This window comes from Trichosurus vulpecula, chromosome 5 (genome assembly GCF_011100635.1).
Source record: "Trichosurus vulpecula isolate mTriVul1 chromosome 5, mTriVul1.pri, whole genome shotgun sequence".
Classification (NCBI taxonomy): domain Eukaryota; kingdom Metazoa; phylum Chordata; class Mammalia; order Diprotodontia; family Phalangeridae; genus Trichosurus; species Trichosurus vulpecula.
This window is the reverse complement of record NC_050577.1, coordinates 168759906-168779103: the sequence shown is the minus strand read 5'-3', so window position 1 is coordinate 168779103 and position 19198 is coordinate 168759906. Positions and strand designations below refer to the sequence as shown.

At 40.6% G+C, this 19198-nt stretch overlaps 1 protein-coding gene across 1 annotated transcript in view; it reads left to right on the top strand.

Annotated features, from left to right (window-relative positions):
• Positions 1-9166: 9166 nt before the first annotated feature.
• ECHDC3 (enoyl-CoA hydratase domain containing 3) overlaps positions 9167-19198 on the top strand; it is a 48827-nt gene continuing 38795 nt past the window's right edge. The window contains exons 1-3 of the mRNA XM_036760358.1: positions 9167-9477; positions 15732-15853; positions 17875-17972. Of these exons, the coding sequence (XP_036616253.1) occupies positions 9308-9477; positions 15732-15853; positions 17875-17972 (390 nt within the window). The 5' untranslated portion in view covers positions 9167-9307. The remainder of the gene's footprint in view (positions 9478-15731; positions 15854-17874; positions 17973-19198) is intronic.

Below are 19198 nucleotides of genomic sequence, written 5' to 3'. Positions count from 1 at the left end.
GATGTGGTTATTGTTGTGCACACAGCTCTGGATTCCATATAATTAAATCTTTCCAAATTTAGTACATCGGAAAAAGGCATTAATGTGATCTAAGGAACGGGAATCACATACAGCCCATTCTATTTAATGTTCTGATATTAAGAAGGAAAAAAATACATTCTGAACTGGAAATGAAACTCTAACTACAAACAAGCTAACAAAAGAGTTTTTTTTAAAAAAAAATCAAGAAATTTGAAGAAAGACAGAAGAGAGGAGAGAGAAGACGAGGGGAGAGGGAAGAAAGAAAGGAGGAAGCAGAGCCGAGACAGGGGAGGAGAGAGAAAGAGGGGAGAAAGAGACAAGAGAGTAAGAGAGAGAGAAAGAGACAGAGAAAGACAGAAGGTGAGACAGAGAAAGAAAAAAGAAAGAGAAGAAGAGAGAGACAGGGAGTGGAACTGAGAGGAAGAAGAGAGGGGAGGAAAGAGGAGGAAGAGAGAGAGAGAGAGAGAGAGAGAGAGAGAGAGAGAGAGAGAGAGAGAGAGAGAGGAAAAAAGAGATGGGGAGAGAGACAGAGAGACAGATTGAGAGAGAGAAGAAAGTGGTGCTTTGGGTGTTGAATATAAATTAGGCCTCTGAAGCACTATATATATATTGTAAGAAAATAAAAATTGGAAAAAAACAAGAATTGGAGAATCCAAACCAGGTGGCTGAAAGCCTGTTGTTTGGATCTCAAGACAAGATTTCTGCACTCGACTTATTGTTCAGCAGTTTCTCATCTATGGCTCAATTTCTCTGTGAAGAGGTAAAAAAAAAAAGCTTGACAGGCTTTTCCCCTCTCTTCTCCATGTGGAGAGACATTGATATTGGCATTACAGCCACAGTCTGTAATCCTCATGCTGTCTCATTCTGAGAAAGCAGCTATTATGACTGGGAACACGATGATCAACACAATCTCTTCTTGTCTTCTATCTCTGAACAGAAACTACACTTGAATTTTGCTCAATAATGCTTTAATACTATCCACCAAGTCATTCTATAAAGTCCTATCTTCTAGTCCAATGGTGGCCCATATGACCAAGAGTAGGACTCAGAATTTACAATTTACCGTGTTTTGTTTTTAAATTTTGTGTTCGGTGCTTTTAAGTATATTTATTTGATGTCTTTTGTTTTAAAAGCATGAATATATTTCATCCTGATCCTCTACCTACTGGTTCACCCTTTGTCTTAACTTTTTTTTTAACTTTTAGATTTAATTGATACATTATGCCAAATTTAATACTGGAAGGTTAGGGTACCTTCATGTGTTACTATCATAGTAATTTACATCTTCTAAAATAATCATGTTTTAAATCATGGGATCACAATATTTTCATACCCCAAGGGCCACACATGAAAAGAGAAGTCACACGTGGGGGCCCCTGTGACTGTGGATCGGTACCCCTCCTTTGCCTCTTCATCCATAGAGTTATCAGTTTTAAGTGAAGGTTGAAGTGATAATTGGATCAGCTCCTGCATTAAAAACAACTGTAGTAATAAAATGTGTTTCCTGAAGCAGTGTCACTCACCTCATTCCAAGACGTATGTGGAAATATTAAAGATTCTTAGGGCAAAAGCAACCTAACTCTACATGATTGCTCTCTACGTACTCTGCATATTTAGAGACAGAAGGAAGTAAAATTTAAAAAAAAAAGGAGTAAGCAAGCAGGAGGGCTTTCAGACTTTCTGAAGACCCTCAGATTAGTAACTCAGGAGGACACAGATGGCTGTGCCTCCCTATTGCTCCAACAGTGGTGCCCATAACACAAGGTGTATCTAGGATTCAGTTCCCCTGGGTGATAAATCCACCTGTCCTTCACTACTAAGAAGATGTTGAGATCCTAAGGCCCTGCTTGACTTAGGATAAATTACCCATTCAGTTTCATCTCTATTTTTTGAAGAGGACAAGTTGGACACTGGGGTCCCTTTCCTCTGGCTCCAGCCTATAAATTGGTGAGATTGGGCAGGAAGAGGAAGTGAAGGAGTGGCTACCTCTTACACCTTGAAAAGAGAAAAAGACCTAAGACTTTCCTTTCTCTATCCTTCCTCTCAGAACTGTTAGATGCAATAAGTGAGAGGTATGATTTAAAAGACATAGAGATCTGCCCTAAATTCTGCATGAGAGAGATTCATCTAGAATAATATGCCAATATCCCTTGGATGGGGGAGGGCATAAATTTCTTTAATCAGATTACTTTTCCCCTAATACCTAGCTAGGATCTAGCTGCCTGAGGGAATGCCACTGTACTCTGAGGTCTACAGGGCATTTGGATAGAATTCGAAGGTGAGACTTCCTATATGTGAATTCCTTAAGAGTAGAAACTATTTTCCTTTTCTGTTTGTATTCTCAGCACTTATCATGATGCTTTGAATGTACTTAGCAAATGATTTTTCATTTATTCAGCCAAAAAAGAAAAGAAAAGTTATGATTTAAGAGATATAGAGTTAAATGGATGCTTATCCCAGTAACTTACTCTTGACCGCCTGGGAAGGAAGTATAACAAGGCTATTTTTCTGCCAAGTCAATTAGTAAATCTACAGTGATAATTTGTGAAACACTTTCCTCACAATATTCCCACGAGGGAAGCAAAACATGTATCTTTATCTTCATTTTACAAATAAGGAAACTGAGATCCAGAGAGGTTAACTTGCCCATGGTCACACAACTAGCAAATTTCAGAGTTGGAACTGGACTCCAATCTCAGGGCTCAAACTGAAGAAGTCTTTTCCTAAGTGGTTTTCTTGACGCCTAGAACATCTTCTTCTTCAGTGTCTACTAATGTCCTTTGACATCATCACCATTCAACCCATCTTTCTTTAGAACCACATCACTGAATACAGTGAACTGTAAGCCCCTCCTCCTCATCATGTACTTTTCCATCTCATTGCACTGTTTGTTGCCTGGATATGAAGGTATGCTGTGGCATTTGTGGCTTATTCAACAAAAGATGATGCTTCTGCAGACGTGACACCAGGTCACATTTTTGTTTCAGCCTCCCTTCATGGTTGACTTTGAATAGCATTCCAAGCAAAGGCAATATCAAAAATTCCATCTTCAATAATATAATGAAATAGAACATCCTACGTAAGTAAGGCCTGAATGATGGATTGACTTTTTCATGAAATCCACCGTAGTAGTATTTCCTATGCTGAATAGTGCCCTAGTCCATATGTTGGATCAGTGAAATAACACCAGAGGGCAGGAAGATGATAAAAATATTACCAGACACTAACCCTACTTCCTTTAGATAAGCTCTATAATTGTCTAGCAATAGAATAGCTTTATAATCCTCAGCTTTTTATCTCCTCTGTTTGGCATTTAAGGCCCCTCACAATCTGGCTACAGACTACCTTTCCAGGTTAATTACACATTATTCCCTCTCATGTACTCTACGTTCCAACCAATCTGCTTTACTTGCTGTTCTTTGTACATGACTATCCATCTCCAATACCTCCCTCTGCCTGTTGCCAGGCTGTTTGTCCCCCATTACTAGCTGTGTGATCCTGGGCAAGTCACTTAATCATGTTTGCCTCAGTTTCTTCCATCTGTAAAATGAGCTAGAGAAGGAAATGGCAAACCACTCCAGTATCTTTCCCAAGAAGAACCCAAACAGGGTCACCGAGAGTCAGATATGACTGAATAACAACTGCTTATAAGGCTACAGTATTCTTACCATTCTGTATCTTGGCTTAGTTTTTCACTATGTTGGAATAAAGAGTTTTCCCTTCTCTACTTCCTCCCCCCAACTAATGAAGTATATTCACTAGCAGGCTTTCCTCTTGGAACACTTATGTGTCTTCCAAAATAAATGAGGTACCATACAGGTAACTATTTTCTTCTACTCACACAGGAGATGTTCTAATATTTAAGTTCCCTTATAGGTCTAAATCTATGAGTCTGTGTTTGCTCCCTCCCTAATTATATGGTCCTAGAGCCAGGAGCACTTGAATCGTATTCCAGCCATGTGACACTTATCAGCTACATGACAATGGGGAAGTCGTGTATGCGTTTTAGTCTCCTCAGCTGGAAAATGGATGATAATAGCATCTATCCTCCAGGGCTGTTGTAAAGATCAAAGGAAATAATATTTGTAAAGTATTCAGCACAGTTCCTGGCACACAGTAGGCACTTATTCATGCCTGTTTCCTCCCTTCATTTGTATTACCAAATACAATACTGCAGAACTGTCCATCTTCTGTCTCTTCAACTCCACTGTTGCAGTATCTCCTGCCTAACACTGATCATCACCATTTCTAATCCCTACAACCGACATTGTTGATCTCTACCGCTTTTTTGCTTCATTTGTTCCCTTTCCTCTCTCTGTCACTTCACAACTTTAGTACAAAAAGGATGGCCTTTTCTAGGCACTGCATGACAGCACACTCCTTTTGTGCTATGGGCAAAGTGAACAATCCTAGTGCATCAGGTGTAATCTCCAGGCTTGAACTTCTCTGGTTCCTTGCTGGCTTTGATGTAGAACCTGGACATCCTCAGGATACAGAAAAAGGGTTGTGTGTATTGGGGCTGGGAGTGGTTTTACCAATCCACATGGTACATGGTTTGAACTTTTCTTTATTCATATCTAGGCCTCTCTGAGACAAGCATATAATAAACAAATCCAGTCTGTTGCTGGTTATTCAGGAGCTACTTTTTTTTATCATCAAAGATGCTTTCTTCTGTTGTTTCCCCCTGGCTACTTTTGAATATAAAGTCATTCCAGAAATCTAAACATTCCTAAAATATGGGCTCAAATGGCAACAGTTTTACTATATTAACTTTTGTCATATCCAATCAACACTTCCACCTGCATCCCCTCCCAAAAGTGTACAAAGAAAGTCAGTTTCTATGATCTTTAGGCATAAGTCTTTGGGCTCAAGTAGACTCTTGGGACAGATCTTCTCCCTTCCAACTCTCAACCCAAGACCAACTGCCTGACCTCATTGGAAAATCTCCCTTTATCCTCTTCTTCAGCCATAATGAGCTGCTCCACAGTGATTATGTACAGAAACCTGGAAGACACTACTTAGTCATAAGCTCAGGATTTGCTGTGTATATCAACCAAAAGGTAATGTATTTTATGTCATATGTCTCCTGCATATATGTCCTAGAGAATAAATTTTGATATGCAGGCATCTACCTTGCCAGTGACTAGGGTATACAATATAGAGAAGATTCCCTAAAATAATTATGTTTCATGCATTCATTTAACAACCATTTTTTAAGCACCTACCATGTGTACAACATTATGCTAGGAACTGGGGAAGAGGAAGAGGCAAAGATAAGATATAACCCTTGCTCCCAAACCTCTCATTATGTTACTGAACTGCTTTTTACCCAATACATGCCATAAAGACTATAAAAAAGTTAGACAGGCAATAGACATTTGGATAGTGACTACTGAATTCAAATTAGTAAGACTTTTTCAGTTTTATTAAATGATAATAAAAAGACAAACTTATATAGCTATTTACAGTAAAAGAAACACTTATTTCAGCAACCTTGAAATAAGACACTGTTATTCCCATGTTAAAAATGATGAAACTAAGTCAGAGAGAAGTTAAGTGACTCGTCTCTGGTCATATAGTTACAGTTAAGTAGCAAAGTCAGAATTTGACCCACATTTCCTGACCAAATCTATGGGTCTTTCCACCAAGTCCCTTTCTACTCTATCACACTAGTAAATATCACCGCACTGGAATTTTGCAGGGTTGACACCATTCTGCTACTTGGGGGTGGGGAGAGGAGGAAGGGAGAAGATTTGGGAGCAGAGCCTGGAAGAAGCAGGAGTCAAACGACTCTGCATTAAAACTGTTTCCAGTCCTAACATAACACCTCTTAATCATCTCATTATATGCTTGTCTTGTAAGGGCCTGGAAATCAATAAAAGAAAGTTCAAACAATATACTGTGTGAATCTACAAATCTGTCTTCCAACTCCTTTTTCTGTACCCTGTGGACTTCCCTTGCATCAAGCCCAAGACACCAGGATCCACAGAACTATCTTTTATTCCAGATTATTTTTGCAGTGTTCTGCCAACAATCGGCATGTCTTTAAAGGAAAAGCAAAAAGGTAGCAAAGACACATCGGTAAGGCAAAGGAAGGCAGGTGGCGAGGAGACGGAGAACATAAATCAAAGCCAAATGGAAGCCTGCCAGCAACCCGGAAATCAAATTGTGTCAAAGAGAAGGTTTGTGCAGGAAAAAAAATAGATTAATAGGACAATGGATGGGTGAGAGGAATGACAAGAAGTCTCAACAAGAATTAATGAGAAGTGGAGGAGGCTTCCAGAAGTATCTCAAATGAAAAGGGCCAGGTATTGCTTTGGGCTGGACTAACAATATTATAAGAAGTTATATTGACATTTGTTTGAATAATGCAACACTATCTACCTCAATTGTCTTTTTTCTACCCTAGTCACTTTCTGTGGGGTAAAACAAAACCTAAAAGAAATGGGATAAGCTTTTGTATATTCAAGGGGCCAATTTCAGAGGCTGGAAAGGTAGTAAGGATCTCCTTATTGTCCAACATTTAGCAGCAAGTGCTCCCTAAATATATAGCAATGGTAAGCATGACCACAGAGGCACATAGATAGCTCAGTGGATAGGGCACTAGGCCTGGAGTCAGAAAGATCTGAGTTCAAATTTGGCCTCAGACACTTACTAGATGTATGACCCCGGGCAAGTCCCTTAACTTCTGCCTTGATCCACAGGAGAAAGAAATGGGAAACCAGTCCAGTAGCTTTTTCAAGAAAACTCCTAAGACTATTGGTATTCTGTAATCCACAGGGTCACAAAGAATCAGATACAACTGAACAACAACAAAGCATTATCACAGCACTGCTAAAAAGTGAAATCAGAGCTCAAAGAGCCTGAAGCAGAACATTTGTATCACAGCCTATTGGGTCCCAAGACAATAGAGGCAGGTGCTAAAACATGACTGCATGGTCTGTGATGAACTTTTGTGTCTCTGTATCAGTGGTGAACATCCAAATCAGTGAAGGGCAGGCAGCAGTGCATCGTTGAAGGCAGTATAACTGGAGGATGGATTGTTGTTAATAATAATAAATGTTTAACAAATATTTGTTAAAGTGAATAGATTAACATGCTTGTGGCTCGAATTAGTTCTGTCCTCCTCATGACAACTGAGGCATCCAGGAGGCACAATGGATAGAGCGTTTTGGCCTCAAGAGTCAGAAGATCTGGGTCAAATTCTGACTTCGCCACTTACTATGACAGAGATCCAGGGCAGGTGACTCAACCTCTTTCCAGCTTCAGTTTCCTCATATACAAAATGAGAGAATTAGACTCAACGACCTTCAGCTCTAAATCTATGATACTATGATACTGAAGTACATTCAGCTGCATCACTGCAACCACATTACTATACTTGGATGTGTGTAGTTGAAATGTACATGATTGTCTCTTTCAAAATTGTATCCGCAGAACTATTTGATCATATCTGAACCTAGATTTTAACATCATTGCTCATATTCTGTTCCACTTTGTACAATAAATGATTATTAATGACTATAAGGACATAACCAGAAAAAGAAGAAACACAAGAAAACTTTCATAAATGAGGAAGAAGCAATAACGTATCGTTATTTTAAGCTACATTCCAACTTTGTCCTTTCTTTCTTAGATACTTACTTTCCCTGCCTGTTATTACCCATTAAAAGGTTCTCAATTCACCAAGTATACGAAAAGCATTTATACATACTTTGCCGAGTTGGACATAGGAAACCAAAATTAACAGCCCACGCTTTAAGGATCTCACATTCTAAAGCCTACTTTAGTAGGCTTTTCTAGTGTACTTTCAATATCTTTCCAATTACAAGGCGATTATCCACATTACTATGAATTGTCGAAAACTGCCAATGGCTTCAGAAATCCCTTGGAGAAATTATAGGACCCTATGTTTTTGTTATGTGACTTGCTCAGAGTCATAATCCTACCAAGTGTCTGAGGTCATATTTGAAGTCAGGTCTTCCTGACTCCAAGCCATTACTATATAATCATAATGAGAAGCTTGACCATGAAAGAGATGAGAAAAGGTACCTCCTTCGCTTCTTTGTAGAACAGGACTAGAAGACTGAGTATACTGTCAGACCAAATTGATGTGCTGGTCGGTTTTGCTGAACTACTTTCCCCACCCTTTTAAATTCTTTGTTACAAGGGATGGCTTTTCAGATAAAGGAGGAGGAAGGCATAATTTTCAGAAATTAAAGTGATATTCAAATAATATCAATAAAATCTTCGAGTTTCAGTGTGTTTAAAGTTTAGAATTCATTCACTGATTCAGCCACCCAGAAATTCTTTCGTTCGTTCATTCGGCAATATTAAAACCGTCCTGGGGACGATAAATCCTCTTTAGCATTTAAGCTCTTTGAGAGTAAAGACACACGCACACAACGTTCTATATCGGACAGTGACCTTGGCGCCTCAAGGGCACTCAAAATAAATCAACGAAGATAAATTTGTACCAAGCCTCTGCAGTGTGCCCACGACTAAGCCAGACCGATACAACCTTCTCTGGGATACATCTGTGGGCACCCACAAGGCTTTTTAACTGAGTGAAAGTGAGAAAAATAAAATGTTCCGGTTGTGCTACATTTTCATGTGTAGACGACCTTGGAGCCACCGCACCGAGGTTTTTGCAGTGCGTGAGAAGTGAACAATTGGTAGGGCCAGGTGGATGTCCATACCTCGGTTCCACTTACTCACTGATGATTTTTCGCCCTCTCTCAGATAAGAGCTTGGCTTGCTGGAATTGCAATCCTCAGGCAATCACTTTTTTTACTCAGGAAGAAGAGGGAAGGGTGTGGGAGGGAGATGCAGCCAATACGCACCCCTTCTCCCTCCCTCCACCCCCGCAACAGTCCAAGCCAAATCAAACATAGACCACATATCAGGCAGAAACTGCCAGGATTTGAGATCTGGTTCCTTTTTTTCTTTCCTCTCGCCCTCCTTTGGCTGGGGGAGGAGCGGTGCCCTAGGCGCGGGGAGATCGTGAAAATCAGGCAAATAAACATACTTTCTTTTTCGGTGCCCGGGGGTCGAGGTGCAGGCCAGTACGGGCGCACCGCCCCCCTCCCCGCCCTATCTAAGCCCTGGGCGGAGAGAGCTCTGGCCTTTCAGGCCTCCCGTGCTCTTGCTCACTGGCTGTCCTCCGCCAGGGTTAGAGGCCGTCCCTGCCCCCTGGCAGAGCTGCAGAGCGGGTTTGGCCGCCTAGGCGTCAGCAGCGAGCCCAGCTCGTCTACGTCCCTCTCCCGCCGCCGTGCTCTCCCGTTCAATGGCCGCCGCTATTGGCCTGCTAGCCGTTGCGGCCCGAGGGCCCAGCCGCCTCCTGCGCTGCCGGCGGGCTCTGCTCGACTCCCGCGCCTGCAGTCGTGGAGCGGCGGGGGCCAGGCATCCTCAGCCCGAACAGCAGCTCACCATCTGCCGGCAGCTGGATGGCATCAGGTCAGGCTCCGCGGGGCCCGCGCAGAGCCTCCCCCCAAACAGTCCCTAGCTCTCAGTGGTTCCCTGGGGACAAAGGCGGTCGCAGGGATCAGCCGCCCCTGGGCACCAGGAGTTTACTTATTCTTGTTTGGGTGGTGACCTCCAGAGGCTCTTTGCCCCCTACCACGGAAGTCTGGGCTGCAGAGCGGGCCAAGAAGCCGGCGTGGGATAAGATAGAGTGGGGGAGGGGGAAGACACAAAAAGAGGCCAGCTTTTCCAGAATGGTTACTCTGGTTTTAAGCTCAGGGTTCCTCATTCAGTTCCCTCCATTTCAGGAATGGAGATGGAGCAAATGTGATGTAATATACGTAGAGATCTGCAAACCTCAAAAGGTTTATAAATGTTAGTTATTACCATTATTATTTTTTGCCCCCACCAATGTATCCTGGAGGCTGCACATTTAAGCATCTGCCTGGCTGATGTGTGTAACCGATTTGGCAAGTACTTACTATCTAGGAGAGCTGGAAGGGACTTTTAAGGAGACAGTTTTAACCCCTTCACTGCCTCCTGCGGCTGGTAGACCTTGAATTTTCTTTGTTACATGGTAGAGGGATTTAAGGGAGTGTGGTTCAGTCAGTTCCAAATACCTCGCATATCTATGGTCATATTTTTAAAAAAGAAAAGAAAACACATACAAAAAAACCAAACCAAAACAAAACAAAACCCAGACCTCAATTGTAGGTGCTTCCTGGCCAAGTTAAGCAGCTATGGAAGTGCTCTCAGAGGAAGGCCTGTGACTTCAGGAAGTTCTTCAAAACAATGTTACTTGCCTCAAACAGCTTAGTACAGTGTGTTCGGTAGTATCAACAGATCAGCTCTCAGGTCTTGCTCTGGTACTATGGTATGTGTGCCCTTTACCAAGGATACATTCCCTGTGTGGTGGTAATTAAAATAAAATATATACAGCATAGTACTCACTTCTTCCCACCTCCCCATCCTACCTCTATATCCCTTTTAAAAAAAAAAAACTCTCTTCCTTTAAGGTGCTTACAAGTACACAGTTGTGCCACCACATATAAACACATCAGTCAGTCACTTGGCCAACCAGTATTTATTAAGCACCTACCATGGGCCAGGCACTAGGCTAAGCACTGAGGATACAAAGAAAAGGAAGGTAAAGACCAGTCCCTACTCCCGAGAAGGAGCTAGGTGGTGTAGTGGATAGAATACCAGGTTTAGAGTCAGGAAGATCTCAGTTCAAACCTGTTCTCAGACACTCACTAACTGTGTGACTTTAGGGAAGTCGATTAACCCTGTTTGCCTCTGTTTCCTCATCTGTAAAATGAGCTAGAGAAGGAAATGGCAAACCACTCCAGTGTCTTTGCCAAGAAAACCCCAAATGGGTTCATGAAGAGTTGGACACAGCTGAAAACTACTGAACAACAACTCTGAAGGAGCTGGAGGTGTGATAGGGAAGACAACTATGTACAAACAAGATACTTACCAGATAGATTGGAGGTTATCTCAAGGAAAAAGTATCAATGAGACTGGCAAAGGCGTCTTGAAGAAGGTGGGATTTTAGATTATTGAAGGAACTCCTCCCTCCCAAATACACCCCTTTGCCCAACAAGTCAGGGTTCCTCAACATTCCCAGTATTGGGGACACCAGGGTATGGTTCACTAGCCAAGACATTTATCTCAACAGAAATGATTTCCTTAAAAGGCACAAAAACTGAGGAACTAACATGTAATGTGAAAGGGAATGAATTTTAACTCCTCCATGCAGAATATGTTTACTCCCTCGGTGTATTCAATAGCTTGAATCCCTGCTATACTTACAAAAAGATTCCTGGCACAGCATCTGGGTGGTGACAAAAGGATTGGGTCAAAGGCTCTAACCTAGGGAGACCCACAAATGAACTGGAACATTTTTCTCTTCCATTATACAACTTGCACATCATTAAAAAAAAATCTAGTTTCCTTTTTAGAAACTCTATCCCAGCCACATCACTAGAATGTGTCTGTTCCTAGCAACTGGGTCTGTGCACCATATTCCAGTAATACCACATGTGTTCTTGCCCTCGTTTTGGCAACTACATAGCAGTAGACCAGTTAAGTTAGGTATTTTGTGAATCCATGGAAGTGTTATCACTGGTTTCACAATGTTTTCTACTCATGTATTGGACTATAATTTATCGACTATGGCTTTAAGATTGTCAAGCATTTTGAACTGTGTGTTTTGAAGGAAAAGTTGCATAATAGAAAAATTAAGGCCAGAGTCATTTTCATTTATAAGAAAGTAATAGGAAGTATAGAAAGAAGCCTGTCCTGGTCTCCCCGCCCAAACCCCCAGTGCTTTCCTTCTGAGGTTACCTCCCATTTAAGTTGTATACATTTTGTGTGTATGTATATATTGCATGTATGTACATAGCATGTTGTCTTCTCTAATTACAATGTGAGGTCCTTTAGGCCTTTGCCTTCCTCTGATCCCCTGATGCTTAGCATGTAGTAAGTGCTTAAGAAATGATGATTGACTGTTTGGCTGGACTGATGAACTCAAAAGCTCTGGATTTCGAGTCCAGGAGAGACTTGGATGCAAATCCTGCCTCTGACAGCTGTGTGAACATAGACAATTCATTTAACCCCTTGTCCTCAGTGTTTACATCTGTAAAGGGCAAGGCTAATGTCATCAGGATTAAAGGAGAATAATGTGTGGAAAGCATTTTGCAAAAGCTGGAAGCACATGGCCTGACACATAGCACATTGTAATTGTTTATTGATTGATTATAAAAATGTTATCTGGAAAAATAATGGGCAGCTAGGTGGCATTTTGCATAGAGTGCCAGGCCTGGCATCAGGAAGACATTCAAATCTGGCCTTAGACACTTAACTAGCTGTGTGACCCTGAGCGAGTTACTTAACCCTGTTGATCTCAGTTTCCTCATCTGTAAAATGAGCTGGAGAGAGATGGGAAACCCCTCCAATATCTTCGCCAAGAAAACCCCAGGAAAAGTTGGACACAACTAAACAATAAAAATAAGAATGATGATAATGATTAATAAATATAGTAGGTACATCAGAATTCCATTCATTTGGGAAGACATTATTAGTAGCTATTTTTTCATATTATCTTTTGTTTATATCCTTTTAATTTTTAGAAACTGTTGAGTGCATAACCAGTAATGAACACTATGAGCAATAAAGTAAAAAAAATGCATAAGCAATAAACACTTTTTTCGCCGAATATTTTTGAAAGAGTGAAAAGAGTTGGTCAAGGACTGAAGAAGAGGCAACCATTATACCTGTTAACTTCCAGCCACTACGGCACTTAATCTCACTCCAGTTTCTTTATGAAATTTAAAGAGGTGTTGGTGAGGAAGGTTATACTAGATGACTTCTGAGCTCTCATCTAGCTCTAAGTCTCTATGATGCTATCAACCATTAAAATCTAATCTCCATGCTTGCAATGGTTTAGTTTAAAAAAAAAACAACATAATGCCTAAGTAGCCACAAAAGCTAAGTCTCAAGTCAACAAGTATTCCTTGTTGTTTAGTCATTTTTTTACTTCTATCCAACTCCCTGGGGTTTTCTTGGCAAAGATACTGGAGGGTTTGCCATTTCTCTCTCCAGCTCATTTTACAGATGAGGAAACTGAGGCAAATAGAGTGAGGTGACTTTCCCAGAGTCACAGCTAGTAAGTGTCTGAGGCCAGATTTGAACTCAGCAAAACTGAGTCTTCCTGCACTCAAATCATTGAGCCACCTAGCTCCCCTCAGTATTCCTTAATTACCTACAATATGGTCAGTATTTACTTCTAAGCTCAAACTCTGTGATTTTAGACAAAATAATAAACCACTGTTTGTCAGTTTCCTTTCTTTTTTGTAAGATGGAAATATTAACCCTCTTTTGATAACACTACTTCAACCCCACAAGACTTTTAACTTCAACATAAATGTGAGAAAACTAAGAGCAATCTTGCTATCTATACTATAAATTCTATAAATAAGGGGCCATCCCTTGACTCACTTCTTAAAGAGTCCTATTCACTGAATGGGTGTTACCTCACTCTAAGTGAGTACATAAATAGGCCTTAGCCTGAAAGGGCCAGGGTCCCCCATTGCATCCTGGGTCATCTCCAGTCATCCTGATGAATATGGTCACTGTACCCAGATGGCTCTGGAGGAGAAAATGAGGATGGTGTTCTTGCATAGCCCTCCCTCACTCAAATCAAAATCAACTGCAAGTCATGTCATCATTTCCCTGATGTCATGGTCCTCTTCGAGAACAAAGGACAAATACAACAAGACTAAGTGACATAAAATGCTTTTTTTTCCTCCCTCATAGCTTTCAGAATTCAGGTGGAGGTGGCAACTGACTAATAGAAAGCAGAGTTTTCTTCTATATGTAGCAGGTTTTCTCCAGCAGTCACTGAGATAGGCCTTTTCCCTTTTCCTGGTTCCTGGTAATAAATAGCCTTACAGGCTTAGCTGGAACAGAAGTTTCCTCGTATGAACAGAGCCTTTGAAACTGCTTCCATGTTGATCATCTGCTAAATACTACACAATGAATTTCATGCTTTACTCTTTAAAAAAAAGAAAGGCCCAGACTCTAGGCCAGAACAGGCTGAGTTAAAATAATTTACCACCCAAAGTGCTAATAAGACATACAGTCATAGTTACTACCAGGTAGTCTCTGAAGTGCTTGGGATCTCCTGGGGGGGTGGGGGAGGGTTCTGCAGCATGGTGCCTATTGCAAGGGTTTTAGGGGGCTTGGATCCTTTCCAAAATTTTGCTTTGGGCCCTGATGTCTACTTTAAGCTAATGCCATTGACAGGGTAGTAGCCTTTTTGATGTTTCCTGAGGCAAGAATACTTTTTCCTCCCAATGGAAATGTTTATAAGCAGCATCATGATATGGTAGGGGAAAGTGCTGGATTTGGAGACAGTGGACTGGAGATCAGATCCTATTTTGGCCATTTACTTGGAGGGGGGAAATAGTCGAGCTCTCTGGGCTTTACTTTCCTCACGTTTAAAATAAGGGAGTTATACTAGATGACTCAGGAGATCCCTTTCTGTTCTAAGCTTGTGGCAGTTCTCTTGGTTCTCCCAAATGGAAATTTTGAGCTGAACTAGCTTAAGACATGCAGCAACTTTTATACATATAAGTAAATAATGTTTATGGAAAACAAGAGGATGAACATCACACCCATTTGAAGAGAACCACAAAATTGAAATGACATCCTGGAACTACCCAAGAATCATTATTACTCTAATTGAACTGGGATTAATTCAGTCACCAATGGGGACAGTAGCAAGGGATGTTATTTATGGAGGGACCAAATTGCCCTACATTGCAGTGAGGAATATGAAATCCATCAAAAAAGGAAAAAGTGGTAACAAAAAAAAATCTAGGTAGAGAGTGACAGGAGGCTGATGTCAAATATAAAACAGTGAAATTGCATTTGACTCGTTGCCGATTTCTGTCCTGTTTTTATAACAGTAATAATAATCCTTTTCTGCATACAGTCAACAGGATGATGATCAAGGTTATTAGAGCCAGCACATGGAGTATCATGAAACAGTGATTAGGCAACTTTGTGTGTACAAAAGCATTTTGTTAGATGGTTTTATCAAGAGTCCCTCTCTGAATATGAATTTTGTCCTTTTGTTCTCACACATTAGCAGAATTCTGCTGAACTATAGGACTCCATGAGAAAGGAGATGAGAAATGCTGTCACAGAGACATCCTGACAAATGTGCCAGTTTCTGTTCTCCCCTAGAATGGGTGATAGGAGCTCAGGGGAGGGAGAGGAGGAGTTGCGGTCATATTTGACTCTTTTCCTAACCTAATTCTGAAAAACAGCTGGAAGGAATCAGATGAAGTAGCTGCTGTTTTGTCAGATTCTTTCTGGCTCCTGCCACTGTCATGCAAAACTTGGAGCTTCTCAGCAGAGGACAGTGATTTTGAAACTACTGTGCCTTGTCCTTTCCATGTAGGTGACAGCAATGTTTTTGACAGGAAGCCCAGAGAAAAAGAGAAACAAATCAAGAGAGGCGGATAAACCCAACCCTACCTTTCAAGTATTCTTTTCCTTGTTTTGACTTGAGTTGTGGCTCCAGCAAGTTGACAGCTACTCTAAATTGCAAAAACTAAGCAGTACCAAATCAGTTTTTTTTCCCTTTAAAAAAAAAATTCCCAAATTAGAAAGGAAATTGGAGGGGTTCTAACTTGTTTTGAAGGATACATGACCTAGTAATTATAAAATGTTCTTCACAGGACCATTATCTTGAATAATCCAAAGAAAAGAAATGCTCTGTCATTACCTATGCTGAAATCTCTCCAAAATGACATTCTCCATGATGCGGAAAGCAAAGATCTAAGAGTCATTATCATTTCAGGTATTTTCTTAATAATAAGAGTTTGGTCTTGAGAGTATATTTACCTATCCCAATGCTCTATTAGTTTCAGAAAAAGATTTATCTCAAGGAGGTTAACCTGGCAATTTGCTCATATTTAAATGGAGAATTTTTAAATGCTAATTTCTATATGTGCAAAATGGTAATGTGATTGAGACCGTGGCAGAATTGCTATCTAAGGTATAGATTACAGCATCATTAGTAATGAGCGTTGATCGATAAGAATATTTCTTTTCCTTCTTACTGCTGGATGGCGTACATTGCCAGTTTCAGTAATAATGATCTCACTCTCAAATTTCAGTAGTTGGTTTGTAGGGCACCCTTGAAAACTCCATTCATTTTTCCCCCTGCCCCTGCAAAAAAAAAATGCTTTTTTTTGGAATGACTTTTTGTATACCCTAAGTTTTGTTTTGTATCGATGGTTAGCCACCAATCTTTATTTGAAGAATGTTAAGTAACTAGGGGATTTGTGTGGCGTGGTATTGTTAGTGGTGGAAAGAGAATTTGCCATTAGAACTAGATTTTCTCATCATAGCTTTGTCACTTTGAGCAATTCACCCCAAAACTCTGGTATATCAGATAGCTTGCCATCTTGGGAAAGGGGGAGGAGAAAGTGGGAAGGAGAAAAAAATTTGACACTCAAAATCTTATAAAAGTGAATGTTGAAAATTATCTTTACATGTAATTGGAAAAAATAAAATACTATCAAGTGGGAAAAAAACAAAATAAACCAAAAAACTCTTATATAAATGTTAAAGCACTATATAAATGTGAATTATAGATGCCTGCCAAATGTGCATGATGCCTCCACCACCTACCTCAACTGAAAAATGAGAGAATTGGGGCAGTTAGGTGGTGCAGTGAGTAGAGCATTGCCCCTGGAGTCAGGAGGACCTGAGTTCAAATCTCTCCTCACACTTGACACACTTATTAGCTGTGTGACCCTGGGCAAGTCACTTAATCCCAATTGCCCTGCCTTCCCCCACTCCAAAAAAAGTAACCCAAAAATGAGAGAATTGCATTAGATGACTTTTAATATACCTTCCAGCTTTAAATTCTATGCCACTAACTTTAATAAGAAGAATTTATGTTGGCACATTTATATAATGATTTTATGATCATAAAGTACTTGTCTCATTCTATAGTCATGACAATTCTGTTAGGTTAGTAAACAGTGTTTTGTTTTATCCCCATTTTGCTGATGAAAAACCAGAGACCCAAAAAGGTTGGCTCACTTGCTCAAGGTCATATAGCTAATAAATGGAAGTCAGAACTTGAATCTAGATCTTCTGACTGAACCCTATGCACTTTCTGCTCTACCTCACTGGCCATCCTGGTTGCTGGATACTTATCTGCTCGTGCAGGGTGCTCAAACAGCAGATGTGTTAAAGGCACAGTAGTTTTCACTGGTATTTCTTTTTAGTGACCTAATGCTTACTGTGCCTGGGAGTCCAGTCGTGAAAGACTTGAGTTACAAATACAGAAAATGTTCATTCAGTCTTGGAGAAGGAATTTTAGTTTTCCCTTTTTTAATTGTATACTTTAATCAGTTTCCCATTCCATTCCCATTTTGTTTTTGTTCAGTTGTGTCTGACTCTTTGTGACCCCGTGGACCATGCTGTGTAAGGAGTTTTCTTGACAAAGATACTGGACTAGTTTGCCATTTCCTTCTGCAGTGAATTAAGGAAAACATAGGTTAAGAGACTTGCGCAAGGTTACACAGCTAGTAAGTGTCTAAGGTCAGATTTGAACTCAGGTCTTCCTGATTCCCGGCAGAGGGCTCTAGCCACTGAACCACCTAACCGTGTCCTTCCATTATCATAGCATAACATTAAATATACCTGTTCAAGCCAGCAGATAGATATGTCAGAATGTATCAGGTCCCAAGCTCTATGAATGTCTTTAGGTTAATGTCAAAGGGTAGAAATAGGGCTGAATTTCCTAGGACTGGATTTTATATTTCTCTTTTTTTTTTCTCTCCTTTGGACTTTTTTTTTTTCCAGCTGAAGGGCCTGTATTTTCCTCTGGGCATGATTTAAAGGAATTAACTGATGAGCAAAGCCAGGATTACCATGCTGAAGTATTTCAGACATGTGCTGAGGTGAGGTAACCAGCATTGCAAACTTGGAAATAATTACAGCTGTTTATCTTGTAGCTTAATTGTATTCCCCTAGATCTTGCCTTTCTTTCTCCCTGGTGGCTCATGGTGTTTCACAAACACATCGATACTCATCCTGACATCCATGTGAAGAGAGGGTCAGTAGAGCTTTCCCTGTTCCACAAAATAGAGGACTAATGTCATTTAGTCATAGATCATCTTGCCTGGAGGCTCCCGTTAAGTTCGTGATAGAATGAGGAGCAGAATTAGATCTTTTGTACTCAGGCTGGTACCATGGAAAGGGCACTGAACTGGATCCTCTTTCCTTCAACTACTAGTGCCTTTCCCCTTATACATACCAATTTGGTATGTATTTCCTACAAACTTATGCATGTACATACTGTCTCTCTGATAGAATGTAATCGACTTGAAGTCAGGGACATTCCCCATTTTTGTTTTTGTTTCTCCAGAGTCTAGCATAGTGCTTGACACATAGTAGGCATTTAATAAATTCTCGTGCAGTTATTGATTAGTTGACTGATGTCAGGAGATGTGGGGTCTAATCCTGACTCTGCCACTAATTTTCTGTGTTATCATGGACAGCTCATTTAACTGATCTGGGTCTTAATCCTCTCATCTGTATAATTCAGGGGTTAGATTTAATGATTCTGTACCTCCTCACAGCTCTGAAAGTATATGAGTGTAAGTCTTTGCTTCTAGGAAGCATAGAGGATACCAAAGTTTGTTTTGACCAAGATACACAATTTTTTTTTTCATACCAGGACTGCTAATGTTGGGGAAGATACTATTTCTTTCTTTCTTTCTTTTTAAAAGAAATTGAGAGTGCAGGTGGCAAGATGGCAAGATGGAAGCAAAGCCGGATGGAGAACCCAACTCCTTGTAGACACTCTGCTCTTTTGTCTAATCTTGAGGCTATCTCGGTGTGCATGACTAATGTGGAAAACCATTGAAGGCTTTAGTAGGAAAGGAGAGGCAGGTCCTTGTTGTTGCTTTAACCTGCAAGAACTTATGTCTCTGGGATTTCTTCCTGTTCTATTTGAAGTACAATCCCCATTCATGGGCAAAGATGAAGACTCAGAACTCTCTATGGCCTAGGCTTGAAATAATGGGGCCAATTACTGAAACTATGCCCTGCACCAGTGATATCAAACTCAAATGGAAACAGATCCCTGAAGCTGAATATTAATTTAGAAAATTAGTATTGTCTG